The sequence below is a fragment of the Solanum pennellii genome, chromosome 11, assembly GCF_001406875.1.
Source record: "Solanum pennellii chromosome 11, SPENNV200".
Lineage (NCBI taxonomy): Eukaryota > Viridiplantae > Streptophyta > Magnoliopsida > Solanales > Solanaceae > Solanum > Solanum pennellii.
Window position 1 is genome coordinate 37,995,351 of NC_028647.1, and position 20,212 is coordinate 38,015,562.

The 20,212-nt window shown below is 34.0% G+C and overlaps 2 protein-coding genes and 1 pseudogene across 2 annotated transcripts; 2 read left to right on the forward strand and 1 right to left on the reverse strand.

The window, feature by feature from the left end:
- The first annotated feature begins 250 nt into the window (after nucleotides 1–250).
- On the forward strand, nucleotides 251–5,048 carry LOC107004872 (annotated as a pseudogene).
- A 952-nt stretch (nucleotides 5,049–6,000) lies between these two features.
- LOC107003828 (ethylene-responsive transcription factor LEP-like) lies at nucleotides 6,001–7,207 on the reverse strand. Its single transcript, XM_015202098.1, has 2 exons — nucleotides 6,636–7,207; nucleotides 6,001–6,295 (listed from the first exon to the last, which is right to left on the reverse strand). Exons 1-2 carry the CDS (start codon nucleotides 7,205–7,207, stop codon nucleotides 6,001–6,003), a joined length of 867 nt encoding a protein of 288 aa, XP_015057584.1.
- A 10,776-nt stretch (nucleotides 7,208–17,983) lies between these two features.
- On the forward strand, nucleotides 17,984–19,223 carry LOC107003829 (ethylene-responsive transcription factor LEP-like). The gene is made up of 3 exons (XM_015202099.1): nucleotides 17,984–18,319; nucleotides 18,431–18,597; nucleotides 18,944–19,223. The coding sequence occupies exons 1-3, from the start codon at nucleotides 17,984–17,986 to the stop codon at nucleotides 19,221–19,223; spliced, it is 783 nt and encodes a 260-aa protein (XP_015057585.1).
- The last annotated feature ends 989 nt before the right edge of the window (nucleotides 19,224–20,212 follow it).

Consider the following 20,212-nt stretch of genomic DNA (forward strand, 5'->3'; position numbering starts at 1 on the left):
TTTTTATTTGAAAAAAAAACTTAATAAATATTATAAAAATAATTTTATTCGTGAATTTGATTAACAAATAGTAACATTAATATAATGTAATATTATTTTGTCAATATTTATGATAATTTTTTAAATTTTGTATTTTATAATTTAATTTAATAATTAAAAAATATATAAATTTTAAAATGAGTTGCTCCGACAAGGCTGTATACCACATATTTGTGGGTTAGATCAATTATTTTTTAGACCCACAATAAAAATTAATTAGTTTGATCATGTAAATGTCAAAGCATATACGAATGGATGGCTAATCCATAATCCATATTGACATGTTCAGTGAATTGGAGAACTAAACATAGAAATGGAGACTAAAATAGAGATAAATTGAAGATGTTTAACCTAAATCGAAATCATTTCTATTAGTTTCCCTTTTTTTTCCTTCATTTGACTTTTATTAGTGTAGTGTGGAACCACCGGAGACGGACGCCGGGAAAGGAACGATGTGGCTGGATGGACCCACCGGGGAGAGACGCCGGAAAATAAGCGATGTTGGTGGATGTAACCACCGGAGAGAGAGAAAGGACCAAGCTCACTCCAACTCAGTAGATAAACAAATAAAGGGTCAAAAATCAAAATATATAGGGAGCGGTTGAGAGTAAATTCAGAGAATTGAGGTGAACGGTATTGCTTAATTCTCATAATTGCAAAGTTAGCTTCTAATGGATTTTGCTTTTCTTCCTTTCTCTCGCCTCTCTCTCCTTCAGCTTCACACTTTCAATTCTTACAAACATTAACATATCATACCAATATTTTCCAGTTATAGAAGGAGGAGAGAGCCCTAACCTATATTTTCATCCAACAAAAACTTTACCTATTACTACTATTTTATTTCACATAAAAACAAATTTGTTGTTTGTTCATTGGAATATTGTTGGAATTGTGTTACATTTCGGAAAATTCTCGATTTGGGTATTAGGTTTGTTGTATTAATAGCATTTTACCCAAGTCCCTAAATTCCCAAATTATTGGAAATTGTGTTTATTTCACAAAAGTATCCATTTGGGTGCAAAAGACAGAAATTTACAAGAAGAAAAAGGATTTGCTGTGTCTCTAAATTTACAAATTGGGCATATTTGGGGTTTGTTTGCTTTTCTGTGCATTGTAAGATTGTTGGGGATTGTGTTTATTTCCCAAAATTCTCAATTGGGGTGTTTCTAAAGACTTGTTCTATCGATCACGAAAAGGCCTTTTTGTCATTTTATTGATTTATGTGTTCCATGGCAAGATTGTTGATTGAGGTTCAAGCTTTCATCACTGCAGCTATAAAGATTGGATAAAGACACAGATGCTTGAATTTGTAATTGATTGGAGATCCGTGAGATCTCCGTCAGCTTGCCAAGGAAAATGTATTCACCTCCCCCGTCTTCTACCAGCACCCGATGTGATTCCAAAGAGAGAATTGACAACACTAATGGCTCACAATTGCGACTTTATCAAGTTTGGCAAGGAAGAAATGTACTGCTGATCTTTTTCTTTGTGTTTCTCCTGAATTTATATATATTTTGGTTTGCAAGAACCACGTTGTTCAATTATCATCCTTTAGCATTAAGTGTTTTCTCCAAACATTATAAATTTAACCGTGGCTTCTTCCCGTCTACCTAAGTCTTGGTGGGTAGAGTTACCCAATACTAATGCTTGGTGGGAGGTAGCAGCTACCCAATGTAATAGTAAAGGAATGTCACCGTCAGAAAAAGATAAATTAAACTCCCAAGTATTCCACAAAAAAATATCAATGGGACTTGAGCTAGCTATTCATCACGGTTTGGCAATCTTTACATGGTTGTTAACCTATGGCAACCCTGCTCCTTTAATGGGACTTGAGCTAGCTATTTTTAGGCAGAGAATTATGATGAAACTTTACTTTAGTGTAGAATAGGCAACAGAAGTGAAAAGTAAAGGCTGCGGAAATAGCCTGTCACTGTTTGAACTGTTTTTCCAATTTTACTATATTATTTGTAAACTGAAGCTGGTGAAAGAAATCATTATAGTCCCTACTATCTCATTATAGTCTTTTATATCTTTGCAGAGATTCTACCTTGGAGGCAGACTTGTTTTTGGTCCAGATATTAGAGCACTGTTTCTTACGTTGTTCTTGATCCTATTTCCAGTAGCATTGTTTTGTGCTTTTGTTTCTAGAGAACTCATCAATGCATTTCCCCACCGATTTGGCTATCTTATTATGGCCATATCTCTTCTCTTCTCGGTCTTTGTGAGTTTTCTTCTTCTTTTATTTGACTGTTACTGCTTTATCTGTTTCCAATCCATCTTTATCTGCTGTTACTTTTAGTCCATCAATGTTAGGATGCAAGATAAGAAATGAATCAGGTGAAAAAGGAATACATCCCATTTGGGGTCAATGCCATTCGCTCGCAGACATAAATTGGATCAAACTAGGTTATTATAACTATGCCAAGTATGGCAGCTACTTTATCACTGGCTCTATTATATAAAAAAGACAGTAAAATACCATATCCCCTTTCTGTCAAAAATTAGTTATAATTCATGCAAGCCATCCGGTAATCAGCATTTTTAGTATGTGCCATGCTTTTCCCTTAGATGTAGGCATTTTCTTCTGCTCATGCAGTTTGTTTGCTCTAAGAATTACTACTTATCTTATTTAGCATACCATGTTCTTTATTTTATGAATATGTATAAAGTATAAGTATGCAAAAATGACGCATGGTTTGATGCATGAGCATCCACCAAGATGTGATCTTTGTATATTTTTCACTCTCTCTCTATTTGGATTGGTGTGTGCTTAAAGTTGGTTCATGGTCGATGGGGGATCTTAATAGGTAATGTCTAATGTATTGATGTAAACTCTTGCAGATTGTAGTTCTTCTCTTGCTAACATCTGGAACAAATCCTGGAATTGTTCCACGAAATGCCCATCCTCCAGACACTGACGATGAATGTGATACCTCTAGCATCTCGACAAGTTGTTTAGGAAGTCAGACTGGTCCTATCAGTTTACCGCCTATGAAAAATGTTACTGTCAATGGAATAGTTGTCAAAGTAAAATACTGCAAAACATGTATGCTATATCGGCCACCACGTTGCTCTCATTGCTCCATATGCGACAATTGCATTGAGCGCTTCGACCACCATTGCCCGTGGGTGGGACAGTGCATTGGGAAGGTAGGTGTGATCTATGCTTGCATCTCAAAAAGTTTTGTCATCTGGATATATTGTCCTTTAGCTTCTGGTTAATCTTGTCCTGTCCAGAAAACACTTTTTTTTACAAAAATTGGGGGCGGGAGTGGGGGAAGTGGAAATAGGGGAGGGGATTACAATGTGGGGAATCGAACTCTCGACAACAAGCAAAATTCAGGTAGCCAACGCCAACCGACTGAGCTACTAAGATTCCCCTCCTGTCTACAAAAAAAAAATACTTACTCTTGCATGGTAAATTTATTGACATTATGGGAGCTCTTGTTCGCAGAGGTGGTTCCAGAATTTAAATTTAACGGGTTCAACTTTTAAGAAATTCAGTATTAAGCTCAATGTGCTATTAAAATTATGGGTTCAAATCTAATGTTTATTATGATTTTAGTAAGTTTTACATAAATATCTATTAACCGTTTCTAAAGTTATGGGTTCAACTGAACCCGTAGCCAAAAGGCTGCATCTACCCCTGCTTATTGAAAGATCTTGTTTTCTGCTTCCGTGTATATCTCTCTGGGATAGATTTAATCTTTTCTCTGTTTGAATTAGCTACAGTTTAAGGTACTGCCTCTATTCTCTGCATACTTATCTGACCTACAAATAGTGAATGTTACTATAGTTTGGAATTTGCCTCTTCTAGACTTTGGTAAGATTCAAACAGAAGATACTTCGCATACAGCTCGTGCTTATACATACCTGTCATGTTAAACTGAATGTGCTTCAGTGTTATCAATAAAGTTTTTGAACAATCAATGTGTATATGCTTTCTTTATTGTCTCATCTGTGATATATTCACGTTATTTCTTGCAGAGGAACTATCGTTACTTTTTCATGTTTGTTTCATCTACAAACTTCCTGAGCCTCTATGTCTTTGCTTTCTGCTGGGTAAATATAAAGAAGATTATGGATGCACACAATTGTAACATTTGGAGTGCATTTTTTAAGTCACCTGCTTCAGGCATCCTTATAATGTATACGTTTGTAGTTTCTTGGTTTCTTGGAGGTCTCACAGCATTTCACTTGTACTTGATAATCACAAACCAGGTCTATTTTGCCCCCCTTCTCTTCGATTTTAAATGATATTTTTCAGTTCTGCTTCTCACCCTTCAGAATGTTGTATTTCCTGCAGACCACATATGAAAATTACCGGTATCGTTATGAGAGGAAGATGAATCCTTTTAATCTTGGATGTGCTCGGAATTTTAATGAGATCTTTTGCACCGGTGTGCCAAGTTCCAGGATCGATTTCCGTGCACACGTGCAGGTTGATCGCTCTTTAAGCTTCAACACCCTATCTTACTTGGGTGGGGCTACTACAAATTCAGATATGCACAAAATGAAGAACTTTGACGAGGAAGTTGGCAGACGACAGGGTGTTGATGAGTGTAAAGAAACAGACAGCCGGATAAAAACCATAGGTGGTGGGGTAGATCGATGTGAGAAATGAAAGCGGAGACCATAAAGGCCACTGGGAGATAACATAATCGGGTTGTACAGATTAGTACAGAACACTATATGAAAGACAGGGAGAAAGAAGTGGTCTAATTCGTTGAAGTTTTCGTTCTTCCTGCATTGATGACGTGGCTATTGCTGCAGCATTTGAAGTTGTAGGATCGTCGTGGCTGGAGGAGTGGGTTCTCAATACTTTCTTTTCCTTGTGAATGATTAGCAGCTCATAGAGATAGGAATTGCATTCTATTATTCTTTGATGACATTGCCATTCAATGAATGTTTTTCTGGAGAAGTTGTAAGATACTGCTGCAAGTTTATATTTCTAAAAATTGGAGTTTATGGCTATGAGATTGAAAATGGCATGCATAACTAGGACGTTATTAAGCTTCTTTTGAGTTTTAGGTTTTGGATTCTAGAAAAGACAGCTTATTAGGTTTCGAATAAATTATTTATAAATATTAAGTGGGGGTTTCTAACAGAAATTCAAGTCTGACACAATCTCTTTTTCTCCCTTCTCAACATCTGTTTTTTATTACCAAACAATTCAAATAATATGTACTAGTTCTACCGTTTCATTAGGTCCAAAGTCTATAACAGTAATGTTCATATTGATCTAATATGTGCTTTTGAGTTGAGTAGAGCTCAGACAATAATTGTACTAGTTTTATCATTTTGTTAGGTTCAAAGTGTATAGCACTATTATGATATCGACAGATTTACTACTCTAGTGCCGTTACATTGCATATTGTCTATTTCTCATATATCATTCCACACCAAGAGAGATGTGTACCTCTGACTATATCAAGAATGGACCCATTAACTCTTATGCTCAGAGCATTTTCGATTCTGGTATGCTATAGTTATTAAAGTCTTTTAACTGCAGAAATGAGAGATTATGTAAGTTAGATGCTTTGTGAAGTATACTTAACTTTAAAACATTTGTTGAACTCGTAAGTAGAACTATAGCTCTCCCCAACACAATCAACAACCAGAATTATTAAGATAGGAGAGTGAGATTATAATAATAATTAAAAATAAATGATGAACTTGTTATATATTCATGCACTTCACCGAGGATGATGAAATTGCAGCTCTAATCATTAAGACCAAATATTTAAGAAAATAATTAAAAACACAAGGAGAAATCAACAAGAGTTTAGGTTCGACTAATCTGAATTCACGCTGCACGATCGTGCTAAATTACCAGAGATGGTTATGCCTTTTTTCAAAAATGAATCGGAGCGACGAAGAGTTGAATCTCTATGCCAACAAAGTCACTCTGCCACTTACAATATCTCTCACGTATTTAAGTTGTCTGAAAATTGTTTGATTTTATGAGAAGAAATAACCCAAACTATTATTGTTGGATTCATCTTGCAGTGGCTGTAAACAATCATCAAAACCAAAATAATTAAAACTCCCAGCTGTTGTTGTTGTACTACTTGTTGTAGTGATTGTACTTGCTCCATATTGATATTCATTATTTGTACCAATTATCATTTCATTCTTACTGTTATACCCCATTTCTGAATATGGAAATTCACTACTCAAGTTGTAGTAGTAATCACTGCTTGTTATATCCTCTGGCAATGGTGGCAATTCTGTTGATGTTGTATTACTATCATACCTGTTGTTAAAACATGGTCGGTTGAACACCCTTTGTTGAAAAATTATATTATGCATATGAATCGAAATTATATTTATCAAATTTGTGCGGGATCGATACCTGAATTATCATGCGTTCACTCTTCCTATCTGAACTATCACTATTGCTCAGGTAGGAAAAGGGAACAATTGATAGTTCATGTATATTTTGATAAATAGTTGGTGAACATCTCATTGATGCAAGTGCTTTGATCAAGAAAGAGTCGATGGTGTTTTTAGATGGCATAATTATAATTAAACAAAGAAGTATGTTCTCTATAACAGTTTAATCTTTTGAATTAGATTATGACACGATCTAATACCTGTAACCATCTTCCATATGCACGTCGTAGTTGGGGTTATAGTATTGTTGTAGCGCAAACTCTCCATCATCATAACTATCGCCACCAATATTATTCATGTTGCTGAGGGAAAAATGACCGAAGTGGGCCCCATAATCGACGTTAGGAGAAGGATTATTTTCGGTCTGACCAAAAATCAATAACTGTTGTTGTTGTTGTTGTTGATATTGGTCGTCAGGGGAGACTATACAAGTAACCGAATAGCCATGTGGCATGTCAGAGTAGACAAAGTTAGTCCGAGTTGGTTTGTTAGATTTGTTGTTAACACGCATGGAACGTGCAGCTCTATCATAAGCCAGCGCAGCTTCTTCAGCAGTGTCAAATGTTCCGAGCCAATGCCTTTCTTTCGTGTTTGGATCTCTTATCTCCGCAGCATATCGACCCCATGGCCTTCGCCTTACTCCCAAATATCGAAAATTGCTCTGTTGTTCCTCTGTTTTTTGCTTGATACTTTGATTACTAGTACCATTGTTCTTTTTTGGTTTCGTGCTGTTACTAGATGATGATGAAGTCGATGATTTGATTAAATCCATTTTAAAAAAATTTCGTAAGAAATTTGAATTCTGAATTTTCCTCTCTTAGTTTGTTAACTATTTGAGAATACAGAGATAGAGTAGAATGTGTTTTTTTTTTCCTTTAATGAATAGTGGATGTTACATACCAATATATAGAGAGAGTGAGTCTTCAAAAATAATAATGTTAGTAATTACTTTGAACTATCTAAGTTTAGTAGTAGAAATTTTGTCAATCATGAATCATGATTACTTCAAATGATGTTGCAAGTCTTAGGACTATCTTATGTTAATCATGTCGTGGCTCAAATCTAGTTATTTTATGGTTTAATTTAAGTTATATTCGTTAAAAATAGAGGTGATAGTCGATAATGATGAGCGATGACAGTAATAGAACGTGTGAAATTAATTGACTAACTGACTTCTTTGTCAATTAATTAGTTTAAAAATTTAAACCTTAATAATTAAGATTAAGATAATTAAGTACAAATAATGAAATTGAATACTCTTTCATAAATTTTTGATGATACGCATCTAAATTGCTTAAATCAAATTTTAAAAAAATGAATACAACAAGAACAATTGCATTTCAGTCCAAAACAAGTTGAATTTTATGAATTCCTTACTTCTTTATTTAAACTTGCTTCACATGATGATCCTACTAAATAAATTAAAAATTCATCTACCCATAAATTAGGTTGGATCCTCCAAATATTTCATCGTAAATCCAAATGGGTTCCACAAACATTGCCTTAAGTACTCATTTGATCATTATGCTAATTATGATTATATATTACTTTCACATCATTAATATCATGTGCATTCTTGTGTCCTGAATGCATGCCATGCCAACAAATAATTGCCATTCACCTAGCACCGCCCATCCCAAGAAAAAAATAAATTAGAAGAATAATTTGAAAAAAAAACTAATATAACCAACAAGAAATTTCTATAAAATAAACCAAATTACTTTCCTCAATTCACTTAGGTTGATTGGTTGCTGATTAGAATTATGCTTTATATTATTAATTAATGTATTAAGAAGTAGGTTGTCTTGTTGTTGATTAGAGTATATATATATATATATAAAAGTAATGTAAGAATTAGTTATATATGTATAATTAAATAGCGATTAATTATATATATATATTAATTATTTGGTCTTCTATTCTATATAAAGTAATACATAGATATACTCTTAATTAACTTATACATATATCACTTATGTGATATTCTAAATTACTCACCAAACATTGTATTTGGTGTATTGAATTTCAGACATAGCAAAAAAATACTACCAAATATAAATCAAGCTATACGAGATTTAATACATAAATAATTCACCTCTTAATCAGCCACCACACGACCCCTTAGCGGCACTAAAGTCAACAACTCAAACCTTCACATATAGTAGAAGATGCAAATTTACATTAAGAATTAATTGATCAAAACATATTATCGAAGTTTCTTTTAATTATGTTTGCATGTTTTGACATCTATTTTTGTAGAAGATAATTAGTGATTGTTGGGTTTTAGCAAGTGTGAATGGGAAAAGAAAAGAGAGAATATGAAAAGTGAGGGAACTACTTTGGAGGAAAAATGAAAAGTCATTTGCAAAGTGCAAATGAAAAGTCATTTCTTATAAATTTGCAGGTAACAGTAACATTCCGAAAAGTTGCTACTCCTTCTGAAAAGTCGTTACTTTTCGAAAAGTCGTTACTTACCAAAAAGTAGTTATTTTCCTTACAGACACAATTTTTTGAAAAGTTGTTATTTTTTCCAAAAGACACAACTTTCTGGATAAAATGGGTCTGAACAGATTTCACTGAACAGACATGTTCCTTGCTGAAAATGGCTATAAAAGGAAGTCAATTTTTGAATTTTTAATCACTGAAAATTTTTCTTTCTCTGCATTTATTTTTCTCTCAAATAAAATCAAAGTGTCGATCGACTGAGTCTGTGTGACTTGTTGCTGTTCTTAAGTTCGTTGAAGTTAAAGAAGTTTGAGGTACCGCTATTTCTTTAACAGGTTTAATCCGTTTTATCTTGGGAGAAATTAATCCATAACCTTGGGTACAGTGAGGGGATTAAATTTCTTAAGGACACACAGTAGTTTCTGTGGACTCGGATTAATTCTTGTATTCTATATTATTTTCTGCTTCATCTTATTTCTGTTTCTGTTTCTGTTTATTAACTTTATAAATACAAGTTATTGTAAGAATAACAATCTTAAGAAATTTAACAGTTTCTGTATTTGAGGTTTCTGGAGATTAAAACCTTTATGGTTTTCTACTCTGCTTGAATTTTTAAAATTCATTCGATTAACGATTAAAAGAACATAAAAACTTTATCGTTAAATCAGAAACAGTTTGTGTAAAGATTTGTTCTTTACTGTTAGTATTTTAAATACTTAATTTATCTGCCATTTGTGAAAAAAAAAAATGACTAATTCAAGTCAAACAAATGCTGGAACAGTAAGTGCTGCAACAACAACGGTTGCACATAATCGTTCAAATGCTGCCTTAGCACCGGCTGAGAAACCTGCAAAGTTTTCTGGAGTCGACTTTAAGAGATGGCAGCAAAAGATGTTCTTCTATCTCACTACGTTGAGTCTGCAGAAGTTCATCAATGAGAATGTTCCTGTTATGTCAGATGAAACTCCGGCTGATGAACGATTCTTGGTAACAGAAGCATGGACACACTCAGATTTTTTGTGTAAAAATTATATTTTGAGTGGTCTGCAAGATGATCTGTACAATGTGTACAGCAATGCCAAAACCTCAAAAGAACTCTGGGATGCTTTAGAAAAGAAGTACAAAACAGAAGATGCCGGAATGAAGAAATTCATTGTGGCAAAATTTCTGGACTATAAGATGATAGACAGTAAGACTGTCGTCACCCAAGTTCAAGAATTGCAGGTCATAATCCATGATCTCCTTGCTGAAGGTATAAATTTATTTAATGCCTATGTTAGAAATATTAAGTTTTCCCTTAATACTCACATAACCTTTAATGTAGGATTGATTGTGAATGATGCTTTTCAAGTGGCTGCAATTATTGAAAAGTTACCTCCATTGTGGAAGGACTTTAAAAACTACTTGAAACACAAACGCAAGGAGATGACTGTTGAAGATCTCATAGTAAGGTTGAGAATCGAAGAGGATAATAAGGCTGCAGAAAAGAGGTCACGTGGTAATTCAGCAATATCTGGAGTAAATTTTGTTGAAGAAGATTCCACAAAATTAAAGAAAAGAAAGAAAGCATCTGGTCCAAAAAGCAATCCTCCTAAGAAGAAATTCAATGGAAACTGCTTTAATTGTGGTAAACATGGTCATAGGGCTAATGAATGCCGGGGTCCTAAGAAGGACAAGAAAAAGAAGGATCAAGCAAACTTGGCTGAATCCAAAGGAGAAATGGACGATCTCTGTGCAATGCTTTCAGAATGTAACTTGGTTGGAAATCCAAGAGAATGGTGGATAGATTCTGGTGCCTCATGCCATGTTTGTGCCAACAAAGAATTATTTTCATCATATACTCCAGCACTTACAGATGAAAAATTGTTTATGGCAAACTCCGCTGTTGCAAAGGTGGAAGGAACTGGCAAAGTCCTATTAAAGATGACATCAGGCAAGGTGGTGACTTTGAATAGGGTCTCATATGTTCCAGAATTGAGAAAGAATTTAGTTTCAATTCCAGTTCTGACCAAGAATGGATTTAAATGTGTATTTGTTTCTGATAAAGTAGTAGTAAGCAAAAATGATATGTATGTAGGAAAAGGCTACCTTAGTGATGGCCTTTTCAAACTCAATGTAATTGCAGTTGATATGAATAAAGATTTTGCTTCTTCTTACTTGCTTGAGTCTAAATGTTTATGGCATGAACGTTTGGGACACGTTAATAACAAAACCTTGCGAAAACTGATTAACTTAAATATTTTGCCAAAATTTGAGTGCAATAAATCAAAATGTCAAATTTGTGTTGAATCTAAGTATGCTAAGCATTCTTATAAATCTGTTGAAAGGAATTCAAATCCTTTAGAATTGATTCACACTGATATTTGTGACATGAAGTCAACACCATCACGTGGTGGGAAAAAGTATTTCATAACTTTTATTGACGATTGCACTAGATATTGTTATGTCTATTTGCTAAATAGTAAGGATGAAGCAATAGATGCATTTAGGCAATATAAAACTGAAGTTGAAAATCAGTTAGATAAAAAGATCAAAATGATCAGAAGTGATAGAGGTGGAGAATATGAATCTCCATTTGCAGAAATATGTTTAGAAAATGGAATAATCCATCAAACTACTGCTCCCTACACTCCTCAGTCTAATGGAATTGCAGAAAGAAAAAACCGAACTTTAAAAGAAATGATGAATGCATTACTTATAAGTTCAGGTTTACCACAGAACTTGTGGGGGGAAGCTATCCTTACAGCAAATCAGATACTTAACAGAGTGCCTCACTCAAAGACAAATGTAATTCCATATGAGAAATGGAAAGGTAGAAAACCCAATTTGAAATATTTCAAAGTGTGGGGGTGTCTAGCCAAAGTCCAAGTTCCTATACCTAAGAGGGTAAAAATAGGACCTAAGACTGTGGATTGTGTATTCATTGGATATGCCACAAACAGTAAGGCATGTCGATTTTTGGTTCATAAGTCCGAACATCCGGATATTCATGATAATACGGTAATGGAATCAGATAGTGCTAAATTTTTTGAACATATCTATCCGTATAAAACTAGACTTGAGTCATCTAGTGGGGGATCTAAACAACCCAGAGAAGAACCAAAAGAGAATGAACAAAATGAAGAAAGTCCAAGACGCAGTAAACGTCAAAAGACATCTACTTCATTTGGATCAGATTTTGTAACATTTCTTCTTGAAAGTGAGCCTCAAACATTCAAGGAAGCAATGTTGTCTAGCGACTCAACCTCTTGGAAGGAGGTTGTTAATAGTGAAATTGAATCAATCTTAAGCAATCATACTTGGGAGTTGGTTGATCTTCCTCCAGGGAACAAACCCTTGGGTTCAAAATGGATCTTTAAAAGGAAGATGAAAGACGATGGAACTATTGACAAATATAAAGCAAGACTTGTTGTCAAAGGTTTTAGACAAAAAGAAGGTCTTGATTATTTTGACACATACTCGCCAGTGACTAGGATTACATCAATTCGGATGTTAATTGCACTAGCTGCAGTATACGGTCTTGAAATTCATCAAATGGATGTGAAAACAGCCTTCTTAAATGGAGAGCTTGAAGAGGAAATTTACATAGAACAGCCTGAGGGTTTTGTAGTTCCTGGTAAAGAAAAGAAAGTGTGCAAACTTATTAAGTCACTTTATGGGCTAAAACAAGCACCAAAACAATGGCATGCAAAGTTTGATCAAACCATGTTGTCAAATGGATTTAAGATCAATGAATGTGATAAATGTGTTTACATTAAAGATACTCCAAATCAGGAAGTTATTTTATGCCTATATGTAGATGATATGCTTATAATGAGCAAAGACATTGCTAATATAAAAGCTACAAAGCGTATGCTTGCTAGTAAGTTTGATATGAAAGATTTAGGAGTTGCTGATGTGATATTAGGAATTAAAATTCTTAAAACTCCTAACGGTCTAGCATTGTCTCAAACTCATTATATCCAAAAGATACTTGAAAAATTCAAATTTTTGAATTTTAAAAGGGCAAAGACTCCAATTGATGTAAATCTTCATCTTGCAAAGAATAAAGGTGAAAGTCAGTCTCAATTGGACTATGCTAGCGTATTGGGAAGCTTAATGTATGTCATGAATTGTACACGACCAGACATAGCTTGCGCTATCAGTAAACTGAGTCGATACACAAGTAATCCTAATCATAATCATTGGTTGGCAATGAAGAGAGTTTTGGGATACTTAGATGACACTCAAAACTATGCTTTACATTACAACAAATATCCAGCCGTTCTTGAAGGATATAGTGATGCAAATTGGATTACTGGGTCAACTGAAACAAAATCCACAAGTGGATACGTTTTTACTATTGGTGGAGGAGCAATATCTTGGAAATCATCCAAACAAACATGTATAGCTCGCTCTACAATGGAGTCTGAATTCATTGCTTTAGACAAGGCAGGTGAAGAAGCTGAATGGCTCCGGAATTTCTTAGAAGATATTCCATTTTGGCCCAAACCAATGGCCCCTATATGCATACATTGTGATAGTCAAGCTGCAATAGGAAGGGCTGGAAGCATTATGTATAACGGCAAGTCTCGTCACATAAGACGAAGACATAACTCTGTGAGACAACTACTCTCTAGTGGAATTATCACAATTGACTATGTGAAGTCAAAAGATAATGTGTCGGATCCACTTACAAAAGGCCTAAATAGAGAGGGAGTTGAGAAATCATCGACGGGAATGGGACTATGGCCGAGAACAAGTCATCGTGGCGGTAACTCTACCTAGAAGACTGGAGATCCCAAGATCTAGGTTCAAGGAGATAAAACAAAGTCATTGATGACGGTTCAACATTGTCAAAGGAAAAAAAAAAATTATTATTATTTTATGGTCCATTCTCATGATGAGACAATGTTTAGTAACCAGGATAAAGACATAAGGACTTTTTAATGGTTTCTAAGTTTGATACAGGGAATATCAAATGGTGTATCTATGGGATAACACATTTAGAAATCACCTATGTAAGTGTGAAGTGTAAGCCGCTTCAAGGAGAATCCGGTAAGGCCAGTTCTTTAAGCACTTACTATCCAAGATGTGTTCATGGCTGAAACGAACAAAACAATGAGAACTAAGAACAGTTCAAGGGTTGATTGTGTGACATATGTTGTCTAGGTATACACCAAAGCTCGACGGTTCAAAGATATCAAATCTACCGATTGACCGAGTATATCCGATATATGTTCACTACGGAAAGTTTAAAGGGAAACCTACTTATCCAGATGCGATTAACCTTTACCTACAAGACACACACGTTTTTTCATGCATATGTTTTAACAATAGCCTTCCCCATTCATGTGGGGGATTGTTGGGATTTAGCAAGTGTGAATGGGAAAAGAAAAGAGAGAATATGAAAAGTGAGGGAACTACTTTGGAGGGAAAATGAAAAGTCATTTGCAAAGTGCAAATGAAAAGTCATTTCTTATAAATTTGCAGGTAACAGTAACATTCCGAAAAGTTGTTACTCCTTCCGAAAAGTCGTTACTTTTCGAAAAGTCGTTACTTTCCAAAAAGTAGTTATTTTCCTAACAGACACAATTTTTTGAAAAGTTGTTATTTTTTCCAAAAGACACAACTTTCTGGATAAAATGGGTCTGAACAGATTTCACTGAACAGACATGTTCCTTGCTGAAAATGGCTGTAAAAGGAAGTTCATTTTTGATTTTTTAATCACTGAAAATTTTTGCATTTATTTTTCTCTCAAATAAAATCAAAGTGTCGATCGACTGAGTCTGTGTGACTTGTTGCTGTTCTTAAGTTCGTTGAAGTTAAAGAAGTTTGAGGTACCGCTATTTCTTTAACAGGTTTAATCCGTTTTATCTTGGGAGAAATTAATCCATAACCTTGGGTACAGTGAGAGGATTAAATTTCTTAAGGACACACAGTAGTTTCTGTGGACTCGGATTAATTCTTGTATTCTATATTATTTTCTGCTTCATCTTATTTCTGTTTCTGTTTCTGTTTCTGTTTATTAACTTTATAAATACAAGTTATTGTAAGAATAACGGTGATCATGATGAACCTATTCTCTTCAACTATAAGGTCACGTCAATTTTATCATGATACTCTTGGTCAAATTTCATATGAGAATATTAATTAGGAACTCAAGACTTAAAATGATTACGCACATTCAACTTAGCATTCAAACACATATGCTACTTATATTTAAGAAATTAAAATTAATCATGCCCAATAATTTTCATCCAGTCACAACAAAATCACAACTCATTAAAGCTATTGTACAATATAGTTGCAAATTTGGCAAAATAACAATAATTTGTAGTAATATCACTAGCCAATTAAGTAAATAAAAATAAGTTTGTCTGCATGCTTTAAGCATTTTCAGTATCCTGAGCAACGGCTAGCTTCCTCGAAATGAGTTTGAAACACAAAATATTTCGCGTTAGCTAGGAAAAGGCTAAGATACTAGCGTAGATTAATTTATTTTTTCAAAAAATAAATCTTATCATTTTATTCAAAGATAGGGTCAAATAACTTGGTACTAAGGATTGAGTCATGTTGGAATAACATGCACAAAAGATTAAAATACACTTTTGTCCACATGAAGCACAATCAAGAACATGATTATCATATAATATGGCCACATAAAATAATAAAGTTAACAACATAAATTTTCCATTCGAATAATCAAGAATTTTGGGTCTAACCAACTTTGATTCTGATGTGATAGTTGAAATTTTTTCATCTTTAATTAAAAATTTTAAGTGTGAGTTTGAGACAATAAAAAATCATGTTGAAAGTTAGTGTCACCTCTAGAAATATAGTATATAATGCATGAAGTAAAATTTAATCGCGATTTAATACGGATCATAGACATTTAGTAGTGAAAAATAGAGAATTAAAAATTAAAAAGTATCTTGGGTCTACATTAAAAAAAAATATTGACTCCAGTGATCATTATTTACTTGTGATTTTGTGTGACATGTGAATGTGATATAGCTCTTATAATTAGTAAACTTGACCAGATACTATTAATCATACGAACATATTGAAAACCAAGGCCCACTATTTTCATATTATAACAAAGTCTCATTTAATTGTATATAAAACTAATAATCAATTAGAAACTTCTTTACAAAATCCAATTTGATATGAGAAATTCCAAGATAGCTAAATGCACCTAATGATTGCTAAATAAGAGTGCATATACTTGAGTCATCATTTGGAATATTGAAACCTGATGAGCATGCAATCATTTAGCTCATTGGCTTAAATACATCATACTTTTATGTCCAATAATTTTGACATGGTATATATATAGGTTGATTCATAATTTAATAGATTTCTGAAATGACTTTAAGTTAATAAATAATAATGATTGAATTGATGATGATAAAATATATAATTATTATTAATAAATAACATAAAAGCTATTGAATTCACATAAATTAACAATTAATGCTCTAGGCCCGTCCTATGTATACATATAATTTTATGAAAAAGGAGATTCGAACGAACCTCTTTGCCTCCCTAACTCCACCCTTGGTCCCAAAATACAATTTAACTTCATTTACAATGAGACTTGATATGGATTATCTGCCCCTACAGGGATGGAGCGGCAACCATTTACTACGATGGGTGTCGAGTGGAAGGATTGTGATGTATGTAGTTAAATCATCCTAACAAACTTGTACACTTGAATCATGTTCATGCTTATTAGAACTATCACTCAACAGAAAATAAGAGTTTAGTTTCGGTTCATCGCGATATGGATAGGAAAAAGAGAGATTTTCGACGTTTATAGATCACTAGGATAAACACTTTAATTTGTGAAATGGGAGTATCTTATAGTTATAGTAGATTAATACACGATCTGTATAGGAGGCAATTACTTCTTAATGGCAAAACCACTTGCACAAGTAGCTATATCAAATAGGGATTGTCTTTGTATGATTTCGAATGAAATCATCTAAGGAATCACATCACTACAATCATAAAGTACCAAGGGTGGTCCTAGAGATTTCATGTTTGAGAACTGAGAACAAAGAACAGTAAGGACCATGTTCTTCTTTAATAAATGTTATGTGATGCGACTCAAGATTAATTGAGTAATGAATTTTGAATCTCGAATGAATAAAAAAATAACTTTCACATATAGCCATTCAAAAATAGCCTAATTACTCTCCATAGCTATAGTTTGATATTACAATTCGTAGCTACATATTATAGAGAGGAGAGAGGCGAGCGAGATTGGAAGAGAGAGGGAAAACGTGGGAGAAAGGTCAATTGTAAATGTACATCGGTTATGCAATTGTATATTATACATATGTATTTGTATATATGACAAGTGACATTGGGGTAGGGAGGAGAAGACGAGCGAGATTCGGAGAGGGAGGAGAGAAGCGAGCGATAATGGGAGAGAGGCGAGAGAGAGAGGGGAAAAGAGTGGGAGAGAGGTGATTGGTATATGTATATCGGTTAGATAATTGTATAAATATGCAATTGTATATATGGCAAGCAAGATTGGGAGATGGAGGAGAGAGGCGAGCGAGATTGGTAGAGGGAGGAGAAAGGCAAGCGAGAGAGGGCAGAGTGGGAGAGAAATGAATTGTATATGTATATTAATTAGATAATCATATATTATACATATAGATATTTTTATATTTTGTCGAATTATACATATTCAAAGGTGTCTAATTGTACAAACTCGAAGTCAGCCCATGTAATTAATGTATAATGTTAGTCGCGAGTGAAAATTGTAGCAAACTATAACTATAATGAGTAACTAATTAGTATAAATTTGCTTAAACACATATTTTTTCAAAGAAAAAGTGGAGCAACACACAAGATTTAAGCCCATAACATGATTAACATCAAGAAGTCCTAATACTTGCATTATCACTTAAGGCAATCATTATTCATAATGAACAGATATTTTAAATAATGAACAAAATATGATTGTCACTCTATATATATTTGTATGCAACAGACACTGTTCAGTCAAGAAAAATACTTCTCAACCATCATAACTCAGTATACTGTGTTTCTCTATCGAACTAACAGAGGCGAATTCATAACTTAAACTTCAAACGAAAAATTTTTCAAAATGGATTTGATCAAATCATCCACTTCTTCATCAACTAGTAAGAGCACAAAACAAAGAAAGAACCTTGGTGCTAGTACTCAAAGTATCAAACAAAAAGCAGAGGATCAAAAGAGCAATTTTCGATATTTGGGAGTAAGGCGAAGGCCATGGGGTCGATATGCTGCGGAGATAAGAGATCCAAACACGAAAGAAAGGCATTGGCTCGGAACATTTGACACTGCTGAAGAAGCTGCGTTGGCTTATGATAGAGCTGCACGTTCCATGCGTGTTAACAACAAATCTAACAAACCAACTCGGACTAACTTTGTCTACTCTGACATGCCACATGGCTATTCGGTTACTTGTATAGTCTCCCCTGACGACCAATATCAACACCATCACCACCACCACCACCAACAACAACAACAACAGCAGCAGCAGCAGCAGCAGTTATTGGTCTTTGATCAGACTGGGAATGCTCCAGCTCCTAATGTCGATTATGGGCCCCCCCACTTCAGTCAGTTTTCCCTCAGCAACATGAATAATGTTGGTGGCGATAGTTGTGATGGTGTAGAGTTTGTGTCACAACAATACTATAACCCCAACTACGACATGCATATGGAAGATGGTTACAGGTATCAAATCATGTCATAATTTCATTCAAAAGATTAAAGTGTTATAACTTTTAATCGTTTAAATATATAATTATTTCCATCCAAAAACTGCATCTGACTATATCTTGATCCAAGCACGATGTTGACCAACTATTTATCAAAACATACGTGAACTATCAATTGTTCCCTTTTTCTATCTCAGTGATAGAGACAGTTCAGATAGTAAGAATGAACACATGATAATTCAAATAGGAAGAGTGAACACATGATAGTTCAGATAGAAAACTCGCAAAAATGTGATAAATATAATTCTGATCCATATGCATAATATAATTTTGTAATGAAGGGTGTCCAACTGACCATCCAGGTATGATAGTAAGACTAGAACATCAACAGAATTGCCACCATTGCCAGAGGATATAACAAGCAGTGGTAACTACTACAACTTGAATAGTGAATTTCCAAATTCGGAGATGGGATATGACAGTAAGAATGAAATGATAATTGGTACAAATAATGAATATGGAGCAAGCACAATGACTACAACAACAGCTGGGAATTTTAGCTATTTTGGTTTTGATGATTGTTTACAGCCATTGCAAGATGATCCATCCAACAATAACAGTTTGGTTTATTGGTTCTCATAATTATAAATATTTACGTCTCGTATACTTTGTTTTTTTTTTCAATTGTAATTGTACTTGTACTTTCATGTTCTTTTTCTATCTTGAAGGGATATATGACAAGTAATTTGAAAGCGAAAAAGGTATATTCATTGGTTTTTGTCTTACTATTTTTTTTCGAAATTATAGATTTTCGGTAGTAATTGAGCTAGTAATATAATTTCTATGATGTCGTAGTGGTGTAGAGAGCGCGTATATATATATATATATATATATATATATATATATATATATATACACTATTCATGCGATGCCTAGATAATATTAAAATATTAATTTAAAGTATTTTAGATTAAGATACCTTGTACAAACATTTTTTTACGAATAAAAGAGTCCAAATTGGATTCAATAATTTACTAAAACAAATTAAAATGTCAATCAAACAAAAACTGATGAGTTTAGGCCCACAGGCCTTACCACTTCAGCAAAGGAAACAATAAACTAAAGAACCAAAAATAAACAAAAAGAAAAAAACAGAAGCAATTGAAAGAGAAAGGAATGCTACTACAGGCAGAGGTCCACAGTGGGGAAGACCAAAATGTTACGCCCTGAAGCCGCCAAAGCGCCCAGGAGTAAATCATCTGCAGTATTCTGGCAAGAAATGATTCAAAACATCGTAGCTTTCCGTCTCTATAGCTTTAATGTCACTTTCATTAAGTTTTTCAAATTTCATTTAAAAAATATGGAGAAATTTTATTAAATAACCAAGTGAATACATCTTCAAAGACCTAAATTCTCTTCGATCTTTTTCTCTTTTTCCTTCAAATGATCCTTTCACTCCTTAACATACTTTGTATCGCTTTTAGGACACCAATTCGAACGATTTCTCGCCCTCGAAAACATGTCTTACGAAGGATTGGTTTTCTGCCTCGTCCTTTTGCTCGACTTTGAGAACTCCCACTTGGAGTACTTTGTGAATGTTCTCGTTCTGCTATATCTAAAATGAGAACAAA

Bases quoted from the DNA above. Each gene is read 5' to 3' on its own strand.
- LOC107003828 (XM_015202098.1), bottom strand. From the start codon at position 7,207: ATGGATTTAATCAAATCATCGACTTCATCATCATCTAGTAACAGCACG. The intron at 6,296-6,635 runs GTATTAGATCGT...TTTTAACAACAG, and splicing joins CATATGGAAGATGGTTACAG to GTATGATAGTAATACAACAT.
- LOC107003829 (XM_015202099.1), top strand. From the start codon at position 17,984: ATGGATTTGATCAAATCATCCACTTCTTCATCAACTAGTAAGAGCACA. The intron at 18,320-18,430 runs GTTACTTGTATA...GTCTTTGATCAG, and splicing joins ACATGCCACATGGCTATTCG to ACTGGGAATGCTCCAGCTCC. The intron at 18,598-18,943 runs GTATCAAATCAT...CTGACCATCCAG, and splicing joins CATATGGAAGATGGTTACAG to GTATGATAGTAAGACTAGAA.